A 24,647-nucleotide genomic window follows, 5' to 3' on the forward strand; every position below is an offset into this window, starting at 1 on the left:
TTGAAGAGGCTAACACTTTCACTGGGAGTAACGAAGAAGGGAAGGATTAGGAATGATTATATTAGAGGGACAGCTCAGGTTGGACGGTTTAGAGACAAAGCAAGAGAGGCAAGATTGAGATGGCTTGGGCATGTGTGGAGGAGAGATACTGGGTGTACTGGGAGAAGGATGCTGAATATGGAGCTGCCAGGGAAGAGGAGAAGAGGAAGGCCAAAGAGGAGGTTTATGGAGGTGGTGAGGGAAGACATGCAGGTGACTGGTGTGACAGAGGAAGATGCAGAAGACAAGAAGAAATGGAAACGGATGATCCGCTGTGGCGACCCCTAATGGGAGCAGCCGAAAATAGTAGTAGTAGTAGTAATAGTAGTTAGTAGCAGTAGTAGTAGATATTATATATATAATTGTTATTTTATTATTATATTATTTTGCTCCTTATTTGTTGAGCACTTCCGCTACCGTTGAGTGTACTTCGCCAATTACCCCACTCTCCCAAGCCGTCCTGGTTGCTGCTCCACCCCCTCTGCCGATCCGGGGAGGGATGCAGACTACCACATGCCTCCTCCGATACACGTGGAGTCACCAGCCACTTCTTTTCACCTGACAGTGAGGCGTTTCACCGGGGGGATGTAATGCATGGGAGGTTCACACTATTCCCCCCAGTCCCCCCCCCAAACAGGTGCCCCAACTGACCAGAGGAAGCACTAATGCAGCGACCAGGACACGTACCCACATCCGGCTCCCCACCTGCAGACACGGCCAATTGTGTCTGTAGGGACACCCAACCAAGCTGGAAGGATTCGAACCGGTGATCCCCATGTTGGCAGGCAATGGAATAGACTGCTACACCACCTGGACACCCCCGAAAACATAATTTAAAAAGGATTTATTCACGTCAGTAAACCATTCAAGTCAGACAGCGAAGAATGAAGATCAGCTGTTTTTATTGCAGTAAATCAGGTTATTTAAGTCACTTATGTACATTTACATATAAAACTAAATTAGATTGACAAGTAGCAATGCTTTTCCTTCTTTAATTATCATCCTTCACAATTACTTAGTTCTAAGGTAGCTTCTGACGTAGTAGGTTTTTTTCTTTCTTTTTTTCTAGTAATGTGTGTACTTATATTTGACACCTGAAGTGCTTGAAAACTTACTGAAGCAATCTGACCTGTGACGTTGCCACTGCCGGGGCTCCAGAGGAGCTAACGCATACAAACACAAAAACTGAAAACACTACAAAATACATCTTTTTTACAGTAACAGGATACGTGAATATTTTGACATTTTAATTTCAATTGCTTTAACTCACATTCGGTGGAAGCGTGACATGTTTGCCTTTGGTTTTCTGAAACTGCTGGTTTGGATTCTTCAGTGAAACCATCTATTCACGGTTTCATGAGGAAACCCAACAAAGTGAAATAGCCCTTTTATTCTGACACTTGATTCTGGTATTTGACAGTAGCCGGGTAAAGAAATGTAATGAACAAAACCTCAAAATTTTCCATTAAGAAATTTTTGGTTGATTGCATCTCCATAGAGGCTCCAATACAAAAGAGCAGTGCTTTGAGTGACGGGACCAAACTAACGAACTCCACCAATTCTCCGCAACCTTGGTTCATTTTCCTGCCCTCTGCTTAGTCTCGCGATGCGTTAACAGCCTTTGTTGTCCTCCCATTGACGAAATCGGTTTTCTTATAGCCAGCCTGTTGAGAGAGGAGGTATTAAACCCATATGACATTTTCCAGAATCACACAACTTTTCAAGGGCCTAGATGAGAATTTCAGGGTCTTGCGGTATGACTGGGTTCATGAAAATATTCGCCAGAAGGATCCAAATGAATCAAGCCTATTGACTCATTCTACATCCCAAACCACTGTTTCTATGTATACCCTTCCCTACAATGGGCTGGGAACGTACGACCCTGGGAGGTACGCCCATCAGAAAGGGATCAACCCTGACATGTCAACACCACCGAACGGCCCCGGTCGGGTTCAGAATTGACATACGGGGGCGGCCCGGTGGCTCACCCGGTAGAGTGGTACCACATAAGGCTGAGTCCTTACCGCAGCGGCCTGGGTTCGAATCTGGCTCGGGACCTTTGCTACATGTTATCCCCTCTCCCTCCCCTGCCTTTCCTGTCTCTCTCTCGGCTATCGCTGTCTAATAAAGAAGGGACATCTGGAGCCAATGCTTCCACTTTGTGCAAATTCTTCACTGTGAATCTATGGAGCCGCACCTCCTTGGCCCACACAAACGTGTGAAGCTGGCATTTAAAAAGTTACAAACAGACGCACAACAAAGAAGCAAATGATGCCTACCTGCTAGGAAGCAAATATTTTGAAACACTTTCTCCATCTTTTGGCTTTAGCTTGGTCTGGCATCGGTTTACGGGGACAGTACGTGTTGAGAAACATTTCAGTAAATGTGCCAGTTTGGCCTGCTTGGTTAATTTTCAACATTAGTCCCCAGGCACGTACAGTAAAGACAGCAGATGTGCACAGATAAGTTCAGCTACAACACACAAGCACACACACACACAAACACACACACACACACACACATGCTGTATAAATAAATGACACCACATAGAAACGGAGACAACAATGGTACACACCCGATGTAATACTGAAATAAGTAAAACACATCAGGCTGTTGAGGTCATTCACAGAGCATGGCCACACACTTGATGGTCTTTGAATCATCATTTCAGAGTGTTGCAGTCTCTCGTGTGCATAACTAGTTTACTGTATTCCTTGTGTGAACCGCCCTCGTTGAAAGAGCTGACTGTCCAACAGCGGTCCTCCTCTTGGGTATTATACAACCCCTCCAGCCATTGATCTACTGGACCTGCTTATCAGCCGTTTTCTGCTTGGCTAAAACAATATTAGGGGAGGGCGTCCGGGTAGCATAGCGGTCTATTCTGTTGCCTACCAACACGGGGTTCGCCGGTTCAAATCCCCGTGTTACCTTTGGCTTGGTCAGGCGTCCCTACAGACACAATTGGCCGTGTCTGCAGGTGGGAAGCCAGATGTGGGTATGTGTCCTGGTTGCTGCACTAGCGCCTCCTCTGGTCTGTCGGGGCGCCTGTTCGGGGAGGGGGAACTGGGGGGGGGGGAAATAGCATGATCCTCCCACGCGCTACGTCCCCCCTGGTGAAACTCCTCACTGTCAGGTGAAAAGAAGTGGCTGGTGACTCCACATGTATAGGAGGAGGCATGTGGTAGGCAAAAGTCATATTATCATTTATTTTCAGGGCTGCTGGACAGAATGTCCCATCCAGTGTACACAAGCCAAGCTAGGGATGACACAAACACTCCCAACCTGGTGCTATCTCAGGCGTTGAAGGTCAACTGTACTGATAAGGCCAGAGACAAAGATGCCTTTGCTCTCCAGAACCGGCCATGATACGGCAGAAATGAAATCACAATGATGAGAGACTGCCCTCATTTACTACAGAGAAACATTTCAACCTCTCTCTCTCTCTCTCTCTTTCTCTTCCCCTCTCTCTTCCTCTCGCTCTCTAACACTGTCCTTGCAGCTGCAATAAGGCATCTGAGTTGACCCTGTATCTGACTTTACAAGTCTGTTGATCGTTGAAATTTGAATACTGAATCCGTGCTTCAACTGCACAACATAGCCACATTTACAAAAAACAGTTTTCCAACTATGACAGCAAAGCCACCACCACCATTGCTCAACACAGATTGCAAACACGTTTGTTTTTGATGACTGATAAGCTCACAGCCCCCAATAGAAGTGATGATTAAGGGATCGGGGATTGCTGTGAACAGTCGTGCACATGGGATATTTGAAGGTAAGGTGTGAATTGCTTCTTACATGGGATGGATCCAGATTAGCGTTGTGTCATATTCGGGGGTTATGTGTGAGTGCTCACCTTCCGGTAGGCCCCGTGCAGTTCGCTGTGGTTCCACATGCTGTGCAGCAGGATGCAAGCGGCCTGACCTGCCCTTGATGGTCCATAACTGTAGAGATACAAGGGGAAACTGTTTCAGGGTGTCTGCAGGTATCAGAGAGTTAAATTTAGTCCTTTATAAGAACTTTTTTTTTCATTTTTATTTTGATATACTTTATTAATCCCCCGTGGGGAAATTCTGCTCTGCATTTAACCCATCCTAGCTGTGTAGCTGGGAGCAGTGGGCAGCCGCAGTGGGCAGCCGCCGTGCAGCGCCCGGGGACCAACTCCAGGTCTTCTTTCCATTGCCTCGGTCAGGGGCACAGACGGGAGTATTAACCCTAACATACATGTCTTTCTGATGGTGGGGGAAACCGGAGCACCACCGCAGACACAGGAAGAACATGCAAACTCCACACAGAGGACGACCTGGGATGACCCCCAAGGTTGGACAGTCCTAGGGTTCGAACCCAGGACCTTCTTGCTGTGAGGCGACAGTGCTAACCACTGGGCCACCATGCCACCAATGTGTGGAGAAATGTGAAGAGATTTAAGACCGATTTTAGTGCAAATGATGTGGGAACGTTTCATTCGACATGTGGCACAAGTAGGGGCAATTTTTAGGATTTTTCAAATATGGAGGGCCAAAGTGGCCATAATTTGTTAAGAGGGGTTAATTTGACATTTTAATCATATTTGTTCTGGTAGGTTTAGTTAAGTATGACAGGTAAGTGTGTAAGGGAGTTGGACTATTGTAGAATAGGCATTTGCCCAACAGGTCAGTGTAGCTGGCAAGGAAAGGCTCAGTGTAGAGGTAAATATTAGGCAGGTTTTGGGTTTTATATTATTCTGCTGAAGAAAAACTCAATCATTTCAAAAATGTTATAAAAAGTGAGTTTAGAAATTGAGACCCTGATGGTCTGGATGTGTCAGAGTCTCCAACAAAACACCTCAGTTTTGTTGCTTTTAAGACAGAAATATCTTATTGGTATGAAATAAGTGAAAAGATGAAGACATGCCTCACTCAGCTGCCACCAAAAAAAATCTTTACTTGTGATTCACTTTCAAAGCACATGAATAATGTGCTTCAAAGGGAAGTAAAATAATAAGATTTTTTTTAAAAAAAAAGTGCACCTCTACATATGTCACTAAGTGATACGGCGCGCACAAACCCACCCCCTGTCCTTGGTGCTGATGTTGATGATCTTCGCGAGGGCGCCCTGGTTGATGATGGCTTTAACGTTCTGCGTCTCGTTCTGGCTCAGGTTAATGAGGATGTGACACAGGGACATCGTCACCTCAGTGGGCAAGTCAGTGCCCGTGTCGGAGTTTGGCAGCATCCACACCAGCTCTGGTAACACCTGTTTGACTTTAGAGTGACGAGAAATGAACAAAATGGAAGAATAAACACATTTTTCCGGCACTTTCGAAGCAGCTTCAATTCAACCAAGGTGCTTCAATTCGGCGGAGGACTACTCGAGAGGAAAATTCAGCAGCTGGTTGAAATGGCAAAACTAGATGTACTAGATGTTAGCATTCATATCCATCCATCCATCCATCCGTTATCCAAACTGCTTATCCTGCTCTCAGGGTCGCGGGGATGCTGGAGCTTATCCCAGCAGTCACTGGGCGGCAGGCGGGGAGACATCCTGGACAGGCTGCCAGTTTTCAAACTGTGACTTAATAACTGCGTTATCCACCCTTTTCCTCAGTTGCCTTCGTAACAGACAAGTGCTGACGATTTGCAATTTTGCTTTATATCCTAATTTCAATTTATACCATAATAACATAATTTGCATCATTGTGCTAGTACCTACATGTTAACATATTTTTCTTATATCTATTTTTTTTGGTGATTTCAGGTACCAGTGCATGAACAGTTTCCTCTCAGTTTTTACAAATTCCAAGTGGAGGAGTAAAATCCAGACAAAACTAACAGAGTCTCCCAAGTATAAATGAAAAATCACCAATCTCAGGGTGCAGTTCCCTGTGGCGGGAGAGGTTTTTCAGGAGAGATACCGCCATCCGCTTCACATCTCTCTTTTCCTCCTGCAGCATCTTCCTGACCTGCTGAAGGCCGTTTTCCCGCTGCACGATGGTGTGGGCAATCGCTTCAGTCATCTGCCAAAACACAGCCAGCACACGCCGGACAAATGACTGACAGTTACAGAAAACAAATCATTCTACTGTTGTGCTTCAAAAAAGTTGTTTGTTTTATTTCCACACTTCATCACATACCACCGAAGCACCGCTGGAAAAGATTATTTGCATTCAACACTATCACTGGATTTTTCAGTTCAAAGTAATAGCAGACAATTTTCCACAATGTGTAAGTTTCTTAACATTAACACCAAGCAAAAGCCTTCAAAAATGTGACACAAAATTAAAACACACACGTGTAAATGGGAAAAAAACAACTTTTTGTTGATGAAAAGGTCTATTTGTTGGAGGATGAAGTCATTTTCAGAACATAGATGCCCCTTGTGCCTTCATCTCAATCATAACCCTCCTATGCAGTAGTTTATTATCAAGCCTGTTAATCTGTTTTATGTTAGCAAATATGTATATCAAAGTATTTCAACTGCATTTCTTGACACATTTAGATGAAAGGACACACTCACTCTCGACTAATCCAAACTAACATTTCTTATCTGACCTCGAAACCCAAACTGTACAGCAGCTTGTGCAGAAATTCCCATTTAGCCTTCACGAATAGCGACAATGTTGAACTCCAGCCGTTTCGACTCCCTGCCGGCTGTTTTGTTTCTCCTTAGATGACTGAATTCACATTTTCTGCCTAACAGTGGGCCAGCAGCTGGACCCGTCCATCCTCACCAGTCCGTTTCCAGCTGTGATGTTCTGCAGGGCTCCCATGGCGGCCTCCTGGGTGTAGTGCCGGATGCTGCGAGCCATCAGCGACAGGTACATCCTCACCGTGATGGCACTCCACAGCCACTCCACGCCCTGAGGGTTGGCCTTGTCTTCCAGCAGGGGGTGCTGCCGCTCCATACGCTGGGAGCAACGGATAAAAGAAAGTACTGTAGCTGATTTTAGTCTGCTGAAGTGGGTCAATGACGTCACCACTGGACAACTATTATGCTGCATATTAATATTCAATAGCATATTATATATATTTTTGTTTATCTCGTCTTCCTTGTCAGGTGTGTGTGTGTGTGCGTGTGTGTGTTGGATAGATAGATATACGTAGATAGATATGAAGAGAGAGAGAGTGAGAGAGAGGGAGAGCCCTGGTGTATTTTCAAATATTATTTATGCAGGTAAAATTAACAATTAACAGAGCAGGCCGGCTATTTTACAGCCTGTTAATAACGCCTTCTGTTTTTTGTTTTGTTTTTTTGTTTTTTTTTTGGGAGGGGGTCAGGTTCCCTCTCCCTGGCGAGATTTCCCTGCGTGATCCAGGAATTCAACTGACAGCGGTGTCATCACAATCCGATTTCTCTGACCTTTTGGTTACTGATGCCCGTCTGGGTATTTGTTCTCAATGTGCAGGATGGGAGAGATTTAGGGTAAGTGTGTGAATGCAGGGACTGGGGTAAGTAAGACCTGGTAGTTGAGATGTAATTATTCTAATTTTTTTAATGATAGCCTTTTTTATCATTAAACCTTCATTTGAAAAGAAATCAAATACTCACAATAGCACATGACACTAAATTATGTGGTGGTTACATGATTAATGCAAGTGTGGTTGTGCTTTGGGCACTATTTCAGGATAAGTCACTGCAGTCGAGTTTGTCCTTTTATCAGATGAAGCACTATAGTATGTTGCCAATGAAGCGCTCACCTCAAAACCAAACACCACTTCATCAAATCAGAAAACAAGTTTATCTTCGCACGACATATGTTCAAACACATATATACGCATCCGCAGTACTGTACACAGCAGAAGCTGCAGGCAGAAATAAACTTGGTGAAACACTGAAAATGTATATATATACCTGAGAGTTGGTCTTTTAAGTGTTCACTGAATCGTCAGGTTTCACTGAATATTGCCATCAAGGACTCGCACCCCATGAGAACAAACCTTTATACTGTCAGCCTGGAATCTGGAAGGAGGGGATTTACCTCTGTGATCTTGGCACTTTGATGACCAAAACAGCCGGGGGTCTTTGGCTTGGGGGCCAGACTCTGTCGAGATTCATAGAGATCTCTGAAGTACTTCTGGGGGAGCTCTGCCTCAATCTGATAGGACAGGTTGTGCAGGATGCACACACAGTTCTCCGTGGCCTAGAAAGGATATCAGCGGGTGTACGAATGACAAGTTGCACGCTGCACGGCAGGTAAAAATTCATTCCCATGCAACCCGGATTAGAGGGGCAGCTCTATAAATAAGGGTAGAATCCATGAGGGATGAAGCATGACTCTCTATCCATATGAAATAATATGCTTTATTCTCATTAAGCAAGTAAAGGCACGTAGCATTGCAAATATACTGCACCAACACAACTGAAACCACTACCTTTTGGCAATGCCCTTTTCCAAGTTTTGTATTTTTGTTTTTTGTATTCTTCTGCCTATCCTCTCCTCCTTTTCCCTCACTAATGTTCCAGTTCACCAAAACTGTCAACATGGTTTTCCATCGTGTTGGTGCAAAGCATTTGCAATGCCTGTTCATTTTGAGTCTGCTGAAGGTCGAAACGACAGACACACCACACCTTTTTACTTGCCTCATTAGAATAACGAATAACTAATGAACACTTTTTTTAATGCATACAGTTGTACTTCATCCCTCATGGAAGGTGAAATATGCCACGCTGCTCATACATACACATGTAGATAGAGTAGTGAGATGGATGGACGATAGATAGATAGATAGATAGATAGATAGATAGATAGATAGATAGATAGATAGATAGATAGATAGATAGATAGATAGATAGATAGATAGATAGATAGATAGACAGACATTAGATAGATAGACATTATCATTGGAGCAGAGTCTGAATTGCTGAGTATAAGATATGATTGTTTAAAAATGCAATGTTGAGATAAATCTATTTGTCAGATTATAATTTGAACTGCACTGGTGGGGAAAATTTGGCAAACCTTATATCTATAACGTAGTAATAGCAGTAGTACAGGTTGGTGATAAAGAAAATTACTTATAAGTTACTAAATATATTCCCAAAAATGCAATGACAGTCAAGGTGTTTTTGTTTATCATGAAATTTAAGGGGAATACTAATTGCTAAGTAAGGTAGATTGAGATGTTAATTGCGTCGCTAATTGAAAAAAACAACCTTTCACTGACTTGACGCATAGTCAATAATCGTTTCTCTCACTAAACATTGTGTCCAGATGAACCGACTGAACTTGCTGGGAGCGTTTCACTGTGTTGACCACTTTACCTTGTCATCTGGTTTGTAGTCCGCTATGGTGCCACGGATATAGTAGACCAGAGAGTCAATCAGATTCTCACACTCCCTCATCGCCTTCCTGCAGTCTGGACCGGCTGAACTTATGTTTCTGGAAACAACAGAGTTCAGCAACACTTTAACTGAGGCACATCTGGGAATCATGGGACTTTTTTGAATACAACATGTCAGCATTACTTGGAATACAAGCATTGCTCTTTATCGGCTGATGTAAGACTCCAACTCCATGAGAAATGATCATTCATAAAATATTCTAAACTCGGTGAAATCATCAATACACAATGATAGGGATGTAAAAAATATTGGGACTTTTTTTTCTCCCCCCGTTTTTCCTCCCCAATTGTATCCGGCCAATTACCCCAGTCTTCTGAGCCGTCTCGGTCACTGCTCCACCCCCTTCTGCTGATCCAGGGAGGGCTGCAGACTACCACATGCCTCCTCCTATACATGTGGAGTCCCCAGCCACTTCTTTTCACCTGACAGTGAGGAGTTTCACCAGGGGGATGTAGCACGTGGGAAGATCACGCTATTCTCCCTAGTCCTCCCTCCCCCCTGAACAGGTGTCCCGACCGACCAGAGGAGGCGCTAGTGCCGTGACCAGGACACATGTCCACATCCAGCTTCCCACCCGCAGACACAGCCAATAGTGTCTGTAGGGATGCCCAGCCAAGCCGCAGGTAACACGGGGATTCGAACTGGCAATCCCCGTGTTGGTCGGCAATGGAATAGACCGTTACGCTACCCGGATGCCCAAAATATTGGGACTTTGACATGACAGCTCACCTGAACCAAGTCAGAAAGTCAGAAAATGGTCAAAAAGAGAATAAATCAGACAACACCGGGGACTGACACTGAGTCTGTAACAAGTACTTCATGCTGTGATGGGAAATGAATTTAAGGAATTCACCATTTCACAGGCTGTGGCAACAAAGGACAATAAAGAATCTACCTATCCGTCGATCTATCCTTCTATCCATCTGTATGTTTTACTCAGTTGTGAGAGAACTGCCGACTGCAGAAGGTTCTGAATGTGATATGGAGAACTGGATAGCATGGGTCGGTGAGGGCTGACTGAGTCCAGTTCACTGATGTGGACAGGAGGAGAGGGCCCGATGAATAATTCAGTCTTTCAGTTAGCCGTTGTTGCAAGGGACGTGGTACTTCTGACAGCTCCTGTTTTGTAAATGGGGAGGTGGCGTCTTTGTCTCAACAAACACATGGCTAACTGGAGGCCACCATGCTTGCACATGAACACAGACCAAACAGCTAAGTTGTGTTCCCATTGTCTCCCACGCGGAAAAGAAGTTGATGTGACAAAATTATCAAGTGAGCTAGAGGACTAACTATCCTTTTTGTTTCAAATGTAATGCTGCGACTAAACAACTTTTCTTTCCAGTTCATAGTTTCACCCTTTGCGTAGATTGCCGTTGTAATCTGTCTTGTGCTGTTTCTGTTCTGTTCAAGCTTGCGTGGAGACAGACAATGGTTGTCCAGTTTTACAGGCAGTCGTGCGGTTTACTTTGTTTCTTTTCCTCCCTTCATTTGAAAAGAATGTGAAAAAGAAATACTTTTTTATACTAAATTGTATTAAGCTGCGTATTCAAAGCCATTTCTACTGCTCCATTTCATGCCGACAGCATGGCGCGGTAGAGGGACAGACAGTACAGGCTTGTGTAATGTAGTTCACTTCACCCGTCTCCTCTATTTCATGCAAACTAACAACTGGACTTTGCAGTACTGTTTACTAAGATCACTGCGCACAAAATGCCCTTCTAAAACAGCCCTGCAAGCTCCATTTATACATTCTGTTCTTTTCTAATGAGTTATGGTATTTGACCACAAAATTTCAGTCACGGGGCATCCGGGTAGCGTAGCGGTCTATTCCATTGCCTACCAACACGGGGATCGGCGGTTCGAATCCCCGTGTTACCAAGCTGGATGTGGGCACATGTCCTGGTCGCTGCACCACCACCTCCTCTGGTCAGTTGGGGCGTCTGTTCAGGGGGGAGGGGGAACTGGGGGGAATAGCATGATCCTCCCATGTGCTATGTTCCCCTGGCGAAACTCCTCACTGTCAGGTGAAAAGAAGCGGCTGGCGACTCCACATGTATCGGAGGAGTCATGTGGTAGTCTGCAGCCCTCCCCGGATCGGCAGAGGGGGTGGAGCAGCGACCGGGTTGGCTCGGAAGAGTGGGGTAATTGGACGGATACAATTGGGGAGAAAAGGGGGGGATAAAAAAAAAATTTAAAAAATAAAACCGCCTCTCATGCTCCATTTATATATTCTGTTTTTTTCTAATGACTTATGGTATTTGACCACAACATTTCAGTCACGGATACATGTGAGGGTCCAGGAATAGTATTACAACTCAGTTTGCAAATTCTCATGCAATGCTTGAAAGTAAGATAAGCGCATATGGAAGATGTGCTAAATGCTTCTAATTTTATTTCATAAATTTAATCTACATAAGTTTCGAAATGCAAATCCAAATAAGTGAAGTAACATTTTCTTAGTCGTTTGTCTGTATTTTTTCTTAATAAATTTCGTTGTATGGCTGTGATAGATAGGGGCGGCGTGGCTCAGGAGGCAGAGCGGGGCGTCTAGTAATCGGAAGGCTGCTGGTTTCATCCCCAGCTCCTCCAGAGAGTGTGTCGAAGTGTCCTTGAGCAAGACACTGAACCCCTGACTGCTCCTGATGAGCAGGTTGGCGCCTTGCGTGGCAGCCTCCACCATCAGTGCATGGATGTGTGTGTGAATGGGTGAATATGAGGCATGCATTGTTAAGCACTTTGAGTGGTTGGCAGACTAGAAAAGCGCTGTATAAATGCAGTCCATTTACAAGTGCCCGAATGGCTTATCTTTCTATTTGAGGTGTGCTCGGTAAAGCAATGAGCAATACTGAGTTTTCCAAAGAATAAATGAACATTCAGCAACAAACCTAAGGCAACTATCTCAAAGAGCTTACACTTGAGCGCAAGAAAGGCAGAGCACAAAAGAGCATTTTGCATTTTATGAATGGTTTCAGTTTGCCAACATGCCAGCAGGCCTAGCTTGTTTGTCTGCCCCCTAAGGCTGGACCCACACATGGAGATTGCTTCTCACTTATATATGAATAAAAACATTTGCATATCTACCATGCTGCATCGGCCGAAAAGATAAATGAACAGAGAAAAAAAATCTATTCATAAATAACAATAACAAAACATTTGATTGAACAAATGATTGCCTATGTGCACTAACATCCTCTTCATGTCTATGCAAATGACTCTCATTGACTGTTGCTGTTCGGCACTCAGGAGAACGGACGACTGATGCCCATAAATGCAGGACTTGGGTAGATGGTTGCAAATACTAAACATTATTTATATTTTAGGGTTGATTTTTTTTACATTTTTTTTTTAAATATATAGATACTTTATTAATCCCCGTGGGGAAATTACGCTCTGCATTTAACCCATCCTAGCTGTGTAGCTAGGAGCAGTGGGCAGCCGCCGTGCAGCTCCCGGGGACCAACTCCAGTTCTTCTTTCCATTGCCTTGCTCAGGGGCACAGACAGGAGTATTAACCCTAACATGCAGGTCTTTTTGACGGTGGGGGGAAACCGGAGCACCCGGAGAAAACCCACCGCAGACACGGGGAGAACATGCAAACTCCATACAGAGGATGACCTCGGATGACCCCCAAGGTTGAACAACCCTGGGGTTCAAACCCAGGACCTTCTGACACTGGGTTGATGTAACTAATCTGCCTGCAAATGAATCTGGGTGGTAAAGATTGAATCTGCGTACCCCTGACAATCCCAGTTTACTTTTTGCAAATTGTTGTTTTGACTGAAATGGATCAGGAGCCATCAAACCAATCAGACTGCATTTGTGCGGCACTTTTCATACAAACAAATGCAACACAGAGTGCCGCACACAATAAAACAATAAAATACTAAAAGAGAGGAACGGTCTAGGCATGAGTAAAACCATAAATAAAAGGTAGGGTATTAAAAAGAAAAAGAAGAATTAACCCTAAAATCTATTCATAAATAACAATAACAAAACATTTGATTGAACAAATGATTGACTATGTGCACTAACATCCTCTTCATGTCTATGCAAATGACTCTCATTGACTGTTGCTGTTCGGCACTCGGGAGAACGGATGACTGGTGCCCATAAATGCAGGACTTGGGTAGATGGTTGCAAATACTAAACATTATCTATAGAGGAGTGGTCTAGGCGTGAGTAAAACCATAAATAAAAGATAGGGTATCTAAAAGAAAAGAACATAGAATTTAAAAGGATAGATGAAGAGGTAGAACGGACTAAAACAAGTACATAATAAATGAATAAATAAATAAAATGTAATCAAAAGCCAAACTAAAAAGGTAGGTCTTGAGTTTGCTGCCCTCAAGTCTTCAGGAAAGCTGTTCCAGAGACTCGGACCATAGTAATAAAAGGATGCTTTACCGGGGGGGGGGGGGGTTTGTTCTGACTTTGGGAATAATTAAGAGGCCACTACCAGAAGACCTGAGGGTTCATGGGCTAAAAGCAAATTTGATAAATAGGTAGGACCAAGACCATTAAGAGCTTTATAAACCAATAAAAGGATCTTACAATCAATTCTGAAGAAAACAGGCAGCCGATGCGGAGACTTTAAAACTGGTGTAATGTGCGCTCTCTCTTCCTGGTCTCAGTCAACACACGAGCAGATGAGTTCCCCCCCACAGGATCTCCCCTCAAGATTGCTGAGTGGCACTATAGGAATAAAGGGGCCTGCTTGTTCTCTTGTGTCTGGCTTTAGTTGGACAACATTCAATGTAGTCGGGTTCTGATTAATGCTAATTAAGAATCAGCTTTATGACGGGAGATTACGGACCCATAGCAAAGCTGGGCTAAACCATAAAACGTCTCCAGTTCCGGGTAAACGCTAAGATCTAATTAAATACTGCCCTTTTTTAATGCCATGAAATAAATTCTGTATGATGTAAAGATAGCCAGGCCTTAAAAAAAACTCTTAACTCCAGCCATGAAACTGGGTACACAACACTTTCCCACAGCTGGCAAAGATTATCAGAACTAAACCTCGAAGAGTCAGACAATATTGAGTAGAAATCTGTTTACTTACACTGAATATGAATGTAGACTCCTACCTTTAGGCCAGTGAAAAAAAGCATGTATAAAATCCATCCAAGGCAGAGAATCGAGACACAATAAAATGTTGTTTGGCATGGATTGGTTCTGGGTAAATTTTTTGATACCTTATTTTATCCTGGGAGCAACTGAATATCGTTTTTTTTAAACAATCTCCTTTTCTCAATCTACGCTGTGAGAGCTTTGCAAGTACTCCGTTTTATAGATAGCAAAGCAGCCTACCGCAGACAGCTTGTCGCATTGTGAAAAGTGTCCGGGTCGGCTAGGAGTTCATCTTTAGGTTTTTCTCCCTCGGATATTCCCGAGCAGGGGACCAGGACTTTGTTGGTGAGGATGGACAAGGCATCTCTGGAGAGGTGGTCCTTCAGAAGGTCGTGGGATGACAGGTTCCACAGTAATCCTTAGAGAAAATTTGAGAGAAGAGTTGTAGTTTTTGTTTTCAGTGATATCCTACTTGAGCTCAACAACATATAATTTCAGAATTGATGTCACAATATACACACGTGCAACTGTCCCATTGTAAAGGATGCAATGTGAGGTGAATTGAGCCAATGAGGCATGGCTAAAGCTCTTATTGCCTGCAAGAAAATGAATCCGTGAAGGTAATGGAGCTGTGAGGCATTTGGTGTCTTGCTCAAGGATACCTCAGCAGGGTAGATATCTGTTGTCATGTGGACTCGAACCTCCGGTTCTGGGACCGGCTCTCAACTTACTACACCACCCTGCTGCTGCATGGTACTAAGTTATTAGTCATTTCTTTCATAATGCTGGTGACCGCATGAGGAAACAATATCCATGAATGATGGGCTCTCCACAAACAAAGTCTGTAAAATACATGTCAAAACCCTTCAGGAGATGACAGTCTCACACTACAGGAATCCTGTACATGTACAAACACTCTGCTACCAGCATCTACTAAAAACCTTCACACAATATTGGTGAGCCATATTTTGGATATGGCTTTTTTATATCACATTATATTTGGGACTATGACAACGTACTTAACCCTGTACAAGAAGCTGACAGTGATAAAAAACAAAAACTATCCCGTACACTAAATCACAATTTAAAGACAGCCTTCAGGTTCAATTAGATTTGAGTCAGCAAACAAAGGATTGCTTTGTGGCGTGTCCGGTTATAAAGCTCTTCTTCTGTAGAAACTGACCAGTAAGTTGCCGTCTGGTCACTACGTTGTGGTTGGTCTCGAGGACATGAAGTACGGTGGTCAGGCCCTGGTTCTCCTTCACCTCCATCTTGTTGTCGTTGTTCTGGAAGACCAAATTACGCAACGCCCCGGCGGCAAAAAGCTGTACGTCCTCACTGTCACTTTGGATCAGGTGCAGGAGTTTGGGAATCCCGTTGAGATAAAACACCTAGAGATGGGAAAGAAAGAAAGAATGAATGAATTAGACAGACATATCAAACAGAGAGCGCTTGAGAGAGATAAGAAGAGAAAGAGCTACAGTATTAGCCAGTTATTTAGCAAATATACACACAAACAAATGAGATAAGTGAGTCATAAAGGCTGCCATACAAAAGCCGGACGTCATCGTGACTCGTATCAACATCTGTCACCGAGATGAAATTCATGTTTATCTGGTTTTTCATCTTTATTACCTGGAAGTCTAACCGACGTACACCCACAGCTCATTGTAGCGTGAATTCTGATTCATCTTGAAGTGATATCTCCACATAGGGTTGAGCTAAATTTCTTACTTACGGCATTCAATTTAGAAAGATATCTATGTGACAGAAATATCATTGTCAACAATAAACTGCTTGTGAAAATCTACTTTGACTTTTTCTATCTTGTTTTTTTTTTTTGATTCCCCCCCCTTTTTTTCTCCCCAATTGTATCCGGCCATTTGCTCCACTCTTCCGAGCTATCCCGGTCACTGCTCCACCCCCTCTGCCGATCCGGGGAGGGCTGCAGACTACCACATGCCTCCTCCGATACACGTGGCATCGCCAGCCGCTTCTTTTCACCTGACGGTGAGGAGTTTCGCCAATGGGGACGTAGTGCGTGGAAGGATCACGCTATCTCCCCCCACCCCCAGTTCCCCCTCCCCCCTGAACAGGTGTCCCAACTGATCAGAGGAGGCGCTAGTGCAGCAACCAGGACACATGCCCACATCTGGCTTCCCACCCGCAGACATGGCCAATTGTGTCTGTAGGGACGCCCGACCAAGCCAGGGGTAACACGGGGATTCGAACCGGAGAGCCCCGTGTTGGTAGGCAACAGAATAGACCGCCATGCCACCCGGACGCCCCGACTTTTTCTATCGTTGTCATGATTTTAAATGCTTTCACTTTTTTATGCTCAGCAACTTCATTTAATCACTTGGTCACAACAGTATAAGAGTAGTGTGTGTGTCCCACATGACAGCCCATCGAACATACCATCTTTTTAGCATCTTCGCTATGAAAGCATTGATTTTGAACGAAGCTGGCTGCGGTAATGAGCGTGTCCTCGTCGTCCTGTGTCAGCAGGCTCACGGCCCTCTCTATTGTCAGCTCTGGAGCCTTGTTTGCCACCCTCCTGTAGGACCGAGACACCAGGAAGGACACATAACATATCTTAAATATGAATATATACAGTTTATAGGCCAAAAACACAAACCAAAGAGAGCAGCATATGACCATTTAATTCTATTCACTTTTTTTGAGTGGCTTGTTTTCTGTGATTAAATTGTACATAAATCAATTTTAAAATTGTAAATAAAATCTTGCCGAACAATTTCATAAAAATATACTCTTACATAACTGCTCCCAACACACACATGCACGCACACACACACGCAGGTACTTCTATAGTTGTGAGGACACCTCCTTGACTGCATTCATTCCTTATCCATCAGAACTTTATGTCTAACCTTAAACCCTAACCTGAACCTCATCCTATTTCTAATTGTAACCCTAAACCCAAATCCTAACCCTGAAATAGGCTCTTGAAGAAGTGAGGAGCCAAAATGTCCATTTTGCAGAAATGTCCTGACTCTTAGGGTTAAACTCAAATCGATCCTTACACACATAGCTGAACAAGAACACACACACACACACACACACACACACACACACACACACACACAAGGAGAAAATCTTACGGTGCTGTAACGCTCTTTATCTGTACCGCCTCCACTTCCCTTCTCTTCGCCCAGTCCACCTCCATGCTGCCCACTGAGGCTGGATATGAATTTTGTCTGTCAAGCTCGAGGTCGTCTCTCCTGAACTTGGCGGGCCAGGCAAACCCGTCTCTATGCTGGCCAGAGCCAAGCGTGGCTCTCCGCACACTACTTGTTCTCTCGGTTTGGGTGTCCATCTGTCGGGGACTTTGGATGGAGCCAGTGAGGGTATTGTGCGTGGTGTCAGCCAAAAGGGGCTGTGGCACTGCCGTCTGTCTGCCGGACCTGCAGCTGAAGGTTGCTCCTCGAGAGGACAGTCCAGCATTATGAATGGATGTGTGAAACCGAGTGCCATGCGGCACCTCGGAGAAGGCATACTGCCGAAAAGAGTCAGACCGAAAGGAGCGGTCCAGGAGGCCGCACATCCTCTGTGGCTGACTCGGGCTGGGGAGGGTGTAGGTCCCGAATTGAAGGGTCCCATAGTGCAAGTGGTGGCGGGGTAACCCCGGGCTGGGCAAAGGAGATACCTCAACCCTCCTGGTTGGTCTCCGCTCAAGACCACTTGAGAGAGACTGATTGCCGAAGCCCAGTCCACTTACCTGTTAAAATTTGTGAGAAGTTCACTTCGACCACATACTTTGTGAAGCTTATTTCATTGCTGCAAGTCAGTGTGCGATAAAAAAAATTTCTCCAGTAGTAAAACATAATTTGTTAAAGCCTTTCTTATTTTGAAGTTTTAATCATATCTCGGTGTGAGTAAAGCAATCTGTTTGAATATTGTTTAGTCCAATTCATGTTTGGTAACGTGAAACTTGTTGTGTTACAGAACATAAAAAAGCATGTGATGAGCTCAGACATAATCCACTGACTGAGTGCATTACTCCATCCAGAAGAATAAAGCCATTTAAAGCATCAAATTACATAATTATGTAATGTGTGATTATAACACTGAATTTGGGTTAACATGCCGACAACACTGACTAATCATTAAGCTGAACGCAGTGCAAAAACATCTAGAGAAAATGTCCGCCTTGTAGGCTGAGTGCAGAAGGAAGCACAATTTGGATATATTCAAAGCTTGAAAACCGCCTAAGTGCCGCCCCGCACCCATCTGTCTAAAGACTGTTGCTCTCTGTACTTACACATGCACAAGATTTAATCCGGACAGTTTAGGTCACCATTATTACTGAAGCTAGATAAATGTGTCCTATAAAAGAGAGAGAGAGAGAGAGACAGACAGAGACAGAGAGACTGTAACTTGCCTTAAAGTTTGGTGAGGGTCCATCTTTAGGATCAGGGTACCTTGTTGCGTTTTTCTGTGAATGGACACTACCTGAAACATGTCGAGGCGGTATTGTTAGTGTCCCGTTTCACTTGGGGATTACCAAGTAGGTCCAACATGGTGCTTACATTGTACTAAATCTTATCACCAATATAGCCTAGGTATGTATATACTTGAGTCTACTTAGAATAAACGTGACCACCAAATGGCTTGTGTTAATTTCTGTGTATAAAAGTCGGGAACAAGGTGGAAGTTGAAGCAGACCAGAAAGGACTGCTAGAGATTTCTTCGAAAACTTGACAAACACACAGTGTTGTGCTATGTAGTGCATTTATCATAATGCCTTCCAAAACCACTTCATTCCCTTTGGCTGAAAATCTAAAACTGATTTACCTGATTTTAAGTTAGTTTTAAATTAGCCTGGCACAATATATTGAGTCTTGTTTATTGGTATTAACTGCAGAGTGTATCATTTTACAGTTTGATTTGCCCACATAAAAAATAATGTCTTTTCCAATAAATAACCATCCACCATAAATAGCTGCCCAGCATACAAAATAAACAAGCCAATGTTTATTTCAAGTCAATTTTTATTTGTATAGCCCAAAATCACAAATTACAAATTTTCCTCAGGGGGCTTTACAGCAACACAACATCCTGTCCTTAGACCCTCACATCAGATAAGAAACAATTCCCTAAAAAAAAACCTTTAACAGAGAGAAAAAATAGGAAGGAACCTCAGGGAGAGCAACAGAGGAGGGATCGCCCTCCCACGATGGACAGACGTGCAATGGATGTTGTGTGGACAGAATAGAACACAATTTACAGAATACAACATTGAAAGAGGATAACAGAATTATAATGGAATTATAAGATATGTGAAGAATATGATGAGGAGGATGCCAAGCAGTGTCCAAATGCCCCTGGAACAACCCGGGACCTGAGCGCCCGACCACCATCACCATGTAGACTTGACAGGAGGACAGACTACGCATATACACAGGGAAGACTCACATCACACCATTCACATACATGGGAGCAGAGACAAGAAAACACATTAGTCACACACCGGAGAAAGAGAAGGAAATAACATTGAAACTGGATAACAAAATTATATGGCTTTATAGGCTATATAAAGAATGTGATGAGGAGGATGCCAAGCAGTGTCCAGGTGGTGACCACTGTCACCATGGACACGTGGGAGGAGGACAGACTACACATGCACACAAGGGAGACTCACGTCGCACCATTCACACCCAAAAGAGAAGGAAAAGGAGAAGACACCATTGAGACAGAAAATACATGTGAGAGAAAGGAGAGCAGGTGCAATAGTCAATAATCTATATAATCTCATCAGCAGAACAGTGGTTGGTAAATTCATTGAGAAAGAAACCAACTCGCCATGCAGTACAGGTGGTGAAGTACTCAATTTAAAGGCAACTAATTGTAGGTTAAGGCAAAAAGATGAGTTTTAAGTTTGGATATAAAGGACTCAAAACACTCTGATTGTCTGACGGCAGCAGACAGTTTATTCCACAAGAACGGGCCCGATAGGAAAAGGACCTGCCACCAGATGACTTCTTTTTAAGTTTGGGTACACACAGTTGCCCTGTATTTTGAGAGTGGAGAGCTCAAGGTGGAATATACGGTTTAAGGAGATCAGACAGGTATGATGGGGCAAGCCCATGTAGGATTTTACAAGAAGAAGGAAGAAGAAAGTGACTTTATTTTTGTCCTTGCACAGTTGTTTGATTTCAATGAAATTAGTTCTCTGCATTTAACCTATCCTATTGTATGGGAGCAGTGGGCAGCTGCAGTGCCCAGGGTCCCCAGGGACTAACTCCAGTTCTTCTTTCCTATTGCCTTGGTCAGGGGCACAGACAGGAGTATTAACCCTAACATGCATGTATTTTTTTGATGGTGGGAGGAAACCGGAGCACCCGCAGGAAACCCACGCAGACATTGGGAGAACATGCAAACTCCTCACACAAAGGACCTAGGACAGCCTGGGGTTCGAACCCAGGACTTTCTTGCTGTGAGGCAACAGTGCTAACCACCAGGCCACTGTGCTGCCTAGCAGAAGCAACTTGAAGTCTGAGCTAACATGGCTAGGGAGCCAATGAAGGGAGGCAAGAATTGGTGTAATATGGTCAAATTTCCTAGTTTTAGTGAGGATTCTAGCTGCAGCATTTTGAACCATCTGAAGATTTTTAGTACTAGCATGAGGCAGACCTGAAAACAGAACATTACAGTAATCAAGTCTGGATGAAACAAATGCATGTATTAGAATCTCTGCATCAGCTATGGGCAGGAAAGACCGAATTTTACCTATGTTATGTAAGTGAATAAAGGCAGTCTTGGTTATTTCTTTAATTTGCTTATCAAAGGAAAGACTGGGAACAAATGGTAACACTGAGATTTTTGGCTACCAAACTTTTTGAAATCACAGAGTTGTCAAGTGTTACTTTTACTTGCCCAAATTCGTGTTTGTTTCTAGCAGGGCCAATGTCCAGCATTTGTTTTATCCAAATTTAAAAGCAGGAAATGTAGTGACATCCAATTTTTCACAGCAGCCAGGTAGGCCTCTAAATCAGTCATTTGAGTATGATTATCAGCCCTTATCGGAACATACAGCTGGTATCAGCCACATAGCAATGGAAATTTATTCATGACTGCATATAATTTGGCCAAGCAGTAACACATAAAGAGAGAAAAGAAAAGGGACAAAAACTGAGCCCTGAGGAACGCCATATTTAACGTCAGAGAATTTTGATGTAATATTATTATAGCACACACCGTGTTCTTCCAGATAAGTAGGACTTAAGCCAAATGAGAGCTAAGCCAGAGACACCAAAATTACAATTTATTTTGTCTAATAGTATAGAGTGATCAGTGTTGTCAAAGGCTGCACTGAGGTCCCCTACAGCACAGAGGTGGAATCACCATAGCTAGTAGAAGATTGTTCATCACTCTGGTCAGAGCAGTTTCAGTGGAGTGACAGGCCCTGAAAGCCGATTGAAAAGGTTCATATAGATAGTTTCCTTCTATATGGGTCGAAAGTTGTTGATACACAACTCTCTAGTACTTTAGAAAAGAATGGAAGCTTAGAGACTGGTTGATAGTTATTAAGAGACCCTGGATCCAGATGTGGTTTCTTAAGTAAATGTTTGACCACGCTGTCTTAAAACTGCTGGGAACAATGCCAATAGTAAGTGATAAATCAACAATGCCTAGCATTGTAGGTCCCAGTAAAGGCCAAAGGTCTTTAAAATGTTTTGCTGGTAAAAGGTCAAGCAGGCAAGTAGTTGATTTAAAAGTTGACACAAGCTTAGTTAAAGTATCAAGAGAGATAATACCAGGGACTATCTGTGGCTTATTGTATAGATATGAATTTGGTGAGACAGGATCTGAAGGAGTAGCTGGAGTTGAATAAGTTATTTTGTTTCTGATCTCATCAACCTTATTGCAGAAAAAGTCTAGAAATTCGTGGACCGTGAATGGTGAGCAGCTAATAGACGGCTGCTTTTTAGTAAATTTAGCTACAGTGTCAAAGAGAAATCTGGGATTATGTTTATTAATATTGATTAAGCGAGCGAGATATGCTGCTTTCGCAGCAGATAAAGCATGCCTGTATTTCTCTTTGTTAAACCAGGGTGTAGACCTATACAGTGTAGTCACCTAGCTCTGGTAGAGAGAGGTGTAACTGAATCCAGGAAACTAGAGAGGGCCACATTTAAATCACTAGTGAGATTTTCAGCACAGTCTGTCTCTACCGTGAAAGGAGCCAAGACTTCAGGCAACTGCTGGCCAAATGCAGCTACAGTGGACAGATCAATGTGGCAAGTGGCAATTACATCTGTGCCGACACTAACAGGACAGGCCAATGATGCTTCAAATTTAATGAGAAAATGATCTGACACAGAAGATGTGGTTGGTAAGACATTCAGATCAGAAACAGTTATCCCTATCCCTTTGGATAAAACAAAATCAAGGGTGTTACCACTGCAATGAGTCGACAACAAACTGAGCGAACCCAAAAGTATCAACAAGCGCCAGAAAGGCTTTACCTAAGAGGATCACCAGCCCTGTTCAGATGAATATTGAAATCGCCAAGAATTAGAATCTCATCAGAATGAGTAACAAGACCTGAGACAAATTCTCCAAATTATTCAAGAAATAATATGAGCCAGGGGGTATATCACAACCTGGACTGATTAGTCTGTTTGTGGTTGAGGAAGATGGACTTAGAATAATAAGAGCCTCAAAAGAACTGAACGTAGTTTCAAGTTTAGAAGTTAAATTGAAAATAGATTAAAACAGACAAACAAACAAAAACAATCAACTAATTGGCTAACCACCCAACCAGCTTTATTTATATAGCACATTTCATAGATTAAAATGCAATGCACTTTACATTAACTGAGAAGATGGTAACGATTAAGGAAGAAAACCCAAAAGGGAAAATAACAGCGTAAAGAAGATATAAAATAACAATAAAACAGAATGGCATGAATCAAAATAAAACAGATTAAACTAGAAAGACAGGGCCCTATAGGACCTGAAATGAGCTGAATCGTCAATGTTCAGTATCTTTGACACAGTCTCAGTCTACTAAATCTTGACCAGGACACAACAAATCAAATGTAACCTCCAAAAAATAAAATTTAGCAAGGAATATCATATTCCTTCTTGTGTCGTCCAAGTTTTCTCAGCTGTCAGTATACAGCCTGTCATTTCACATAAACCTGTTGGACAAAGAACAACAGCAGACTGCATTGCCATGTTAAAATACACACATTCCGGCATAAAACAAAAGCGTAGGCTGATAATGGCAAAGCTCCCTGGTCTCTGGTTCAGCCTGGCTACTCTGTGCTGTGTGGTATTGTTTAAGACAGGGGGCCAAAACGTCTCGACAACGCGAGAAGTCCTCCATACATTAGTTCACGCGCACAACTACACCCACGCGCTCTTTAGATTTGAATCGAAACGAGACTCATCGCCGGCTCACGAGGAACTGAAAGGCGGGCTTAATATATATATATATATTTTTTTTTGTTTGTTTTTGTTTTACCAAGCGAAGTCGTCTTTTTCCCCCTTCGTGCCAGTGTGAGTTGGACCTGCTGCAGCAGTCGGGAAGTCCGCTCGTCGGAACGCGGGCTCTTCGTCGGGCTGGTTATGTGTTCCTCCGGCGGCAGAGCCAGAGTGGTGTCAGCCAGCGACGCGGAGTCCTGCGCTGCCAAAACCGACTTGAAGACCACCTCTTCCATTGGGAGTTTCTCCGCGTTCATTGTCCGCTTATTTCAGAGTCGTCGCGTTTCATTCAGGTGTGCTTATCTTCCGTATTCATTTTTGTTGTGTGCTAATCTTGTGGAGCGGCCAGGTGAGTGTTGACGGCGCTCCTGTTCGGAGCGGCGCTGCCACCTGAAACCGAAGGTGTGGTTTGTCTCGCGGTGTCGTTTTACACGCGCGCGCGCGCGCGCGCGCTCAAGAGAGGGGAGGCTGCCGTGGCCCTGCAACACTGGAACACCCACCCATCCCTTATCCAAACCGCCCTACCCTCCCTTTTGGGTCGCGGGGATGCTGGAACCTATCCCAGCAGTCACTGGGCGGCAGGCGGGGAGATGCACGCACGCACGCAAACACATACGCACACGCACGCACGCACACACACACACACACACACACACACTTTAGGGGCAATTAAGTATGGCCCATTCACCTGACCTACATCACATTAAATACCCCTTATACATCCAAGTGAATATTCCTTGCCACCAATGAAAACAGTGACCCCG

General features: G+C 43.7%; 1 protein-coding gene across 1 annotated transcript; it reads right to left on the reverse strand.

Moving 5' to 3' along the window:
- Positions 1-941: 941 nt before the first annotated feature.
- On the reverse strand, positions 942-24,239 carry pkp2 (plakophilin 2). Its single transcript, XM_056277466.1, has 13 exons — positions 23,924-24,239; positions 18,833-18,903; positions 17,553-18,169; positions 16,849-16,987; positions 15,614-15,821; positions 14,671-14,848; positions 9,280-9,397; positions 7,997-8,158; positions 6,749-6,925; positions 5,881-6,034; positions 5,090-5,282; positions 3,896-3,983; positions 942-1,703 (listed from the first exon to the last, which is right to left on the reverse strand). The coding sequence occupies exons 1-13, from the start codon at positions 24,138-24,140 to the stop codon at positions 1,635-1,637; spliced, it is 2,391 nt and encodes a 796-aa protein (XP_056133441.1). The 5' UTR covers positions 24,141-24,239; the 3' UTR covers positions 942-1,634.
- Between the last annotated feature and the right edge of the window lie 408 nt (positions 24,240-24,647).

This window comes from Lampris incognitus, chromosome 3 (assembly GCF_029633865.1).
Source record: "Lampris incognitus isolate fLamInc1 chromosome 3, fLamInc1.hap2, whole genome shotgun sequence".
Classification (NCBI taxonomy): Eukaryota; Metazoa; Chordata; class Actinopteri; order Lampriformes; family Lampridae; genus Lampris; species Lampris incognitus.

Bases quoted from the DNA above. Each gene is read 5' to 3' on its own strand.
- pkp2 (XM_056277466.1), bottom strand. From the start codon at position 24,140: ATGAACGCGGAGAAACTCCCAATGGAAGAGGTGGTCTTCAAGTCGGTT. The intron at 15,822-16,848 runs GTATGTTCGATG...TCCCATCTCTAG, and splicing joins GCGAAGATGCTAAAAAGATG to GTGTTTTATCTCAACGGGAT. The intron at 6,926-7,996 runs GTAAATCCCCTC...CGTTGCTCCCAG, and splicing joins AAAGTGCCAAGATCACAGAG to CGTATGGAGCGGCAGCACCC.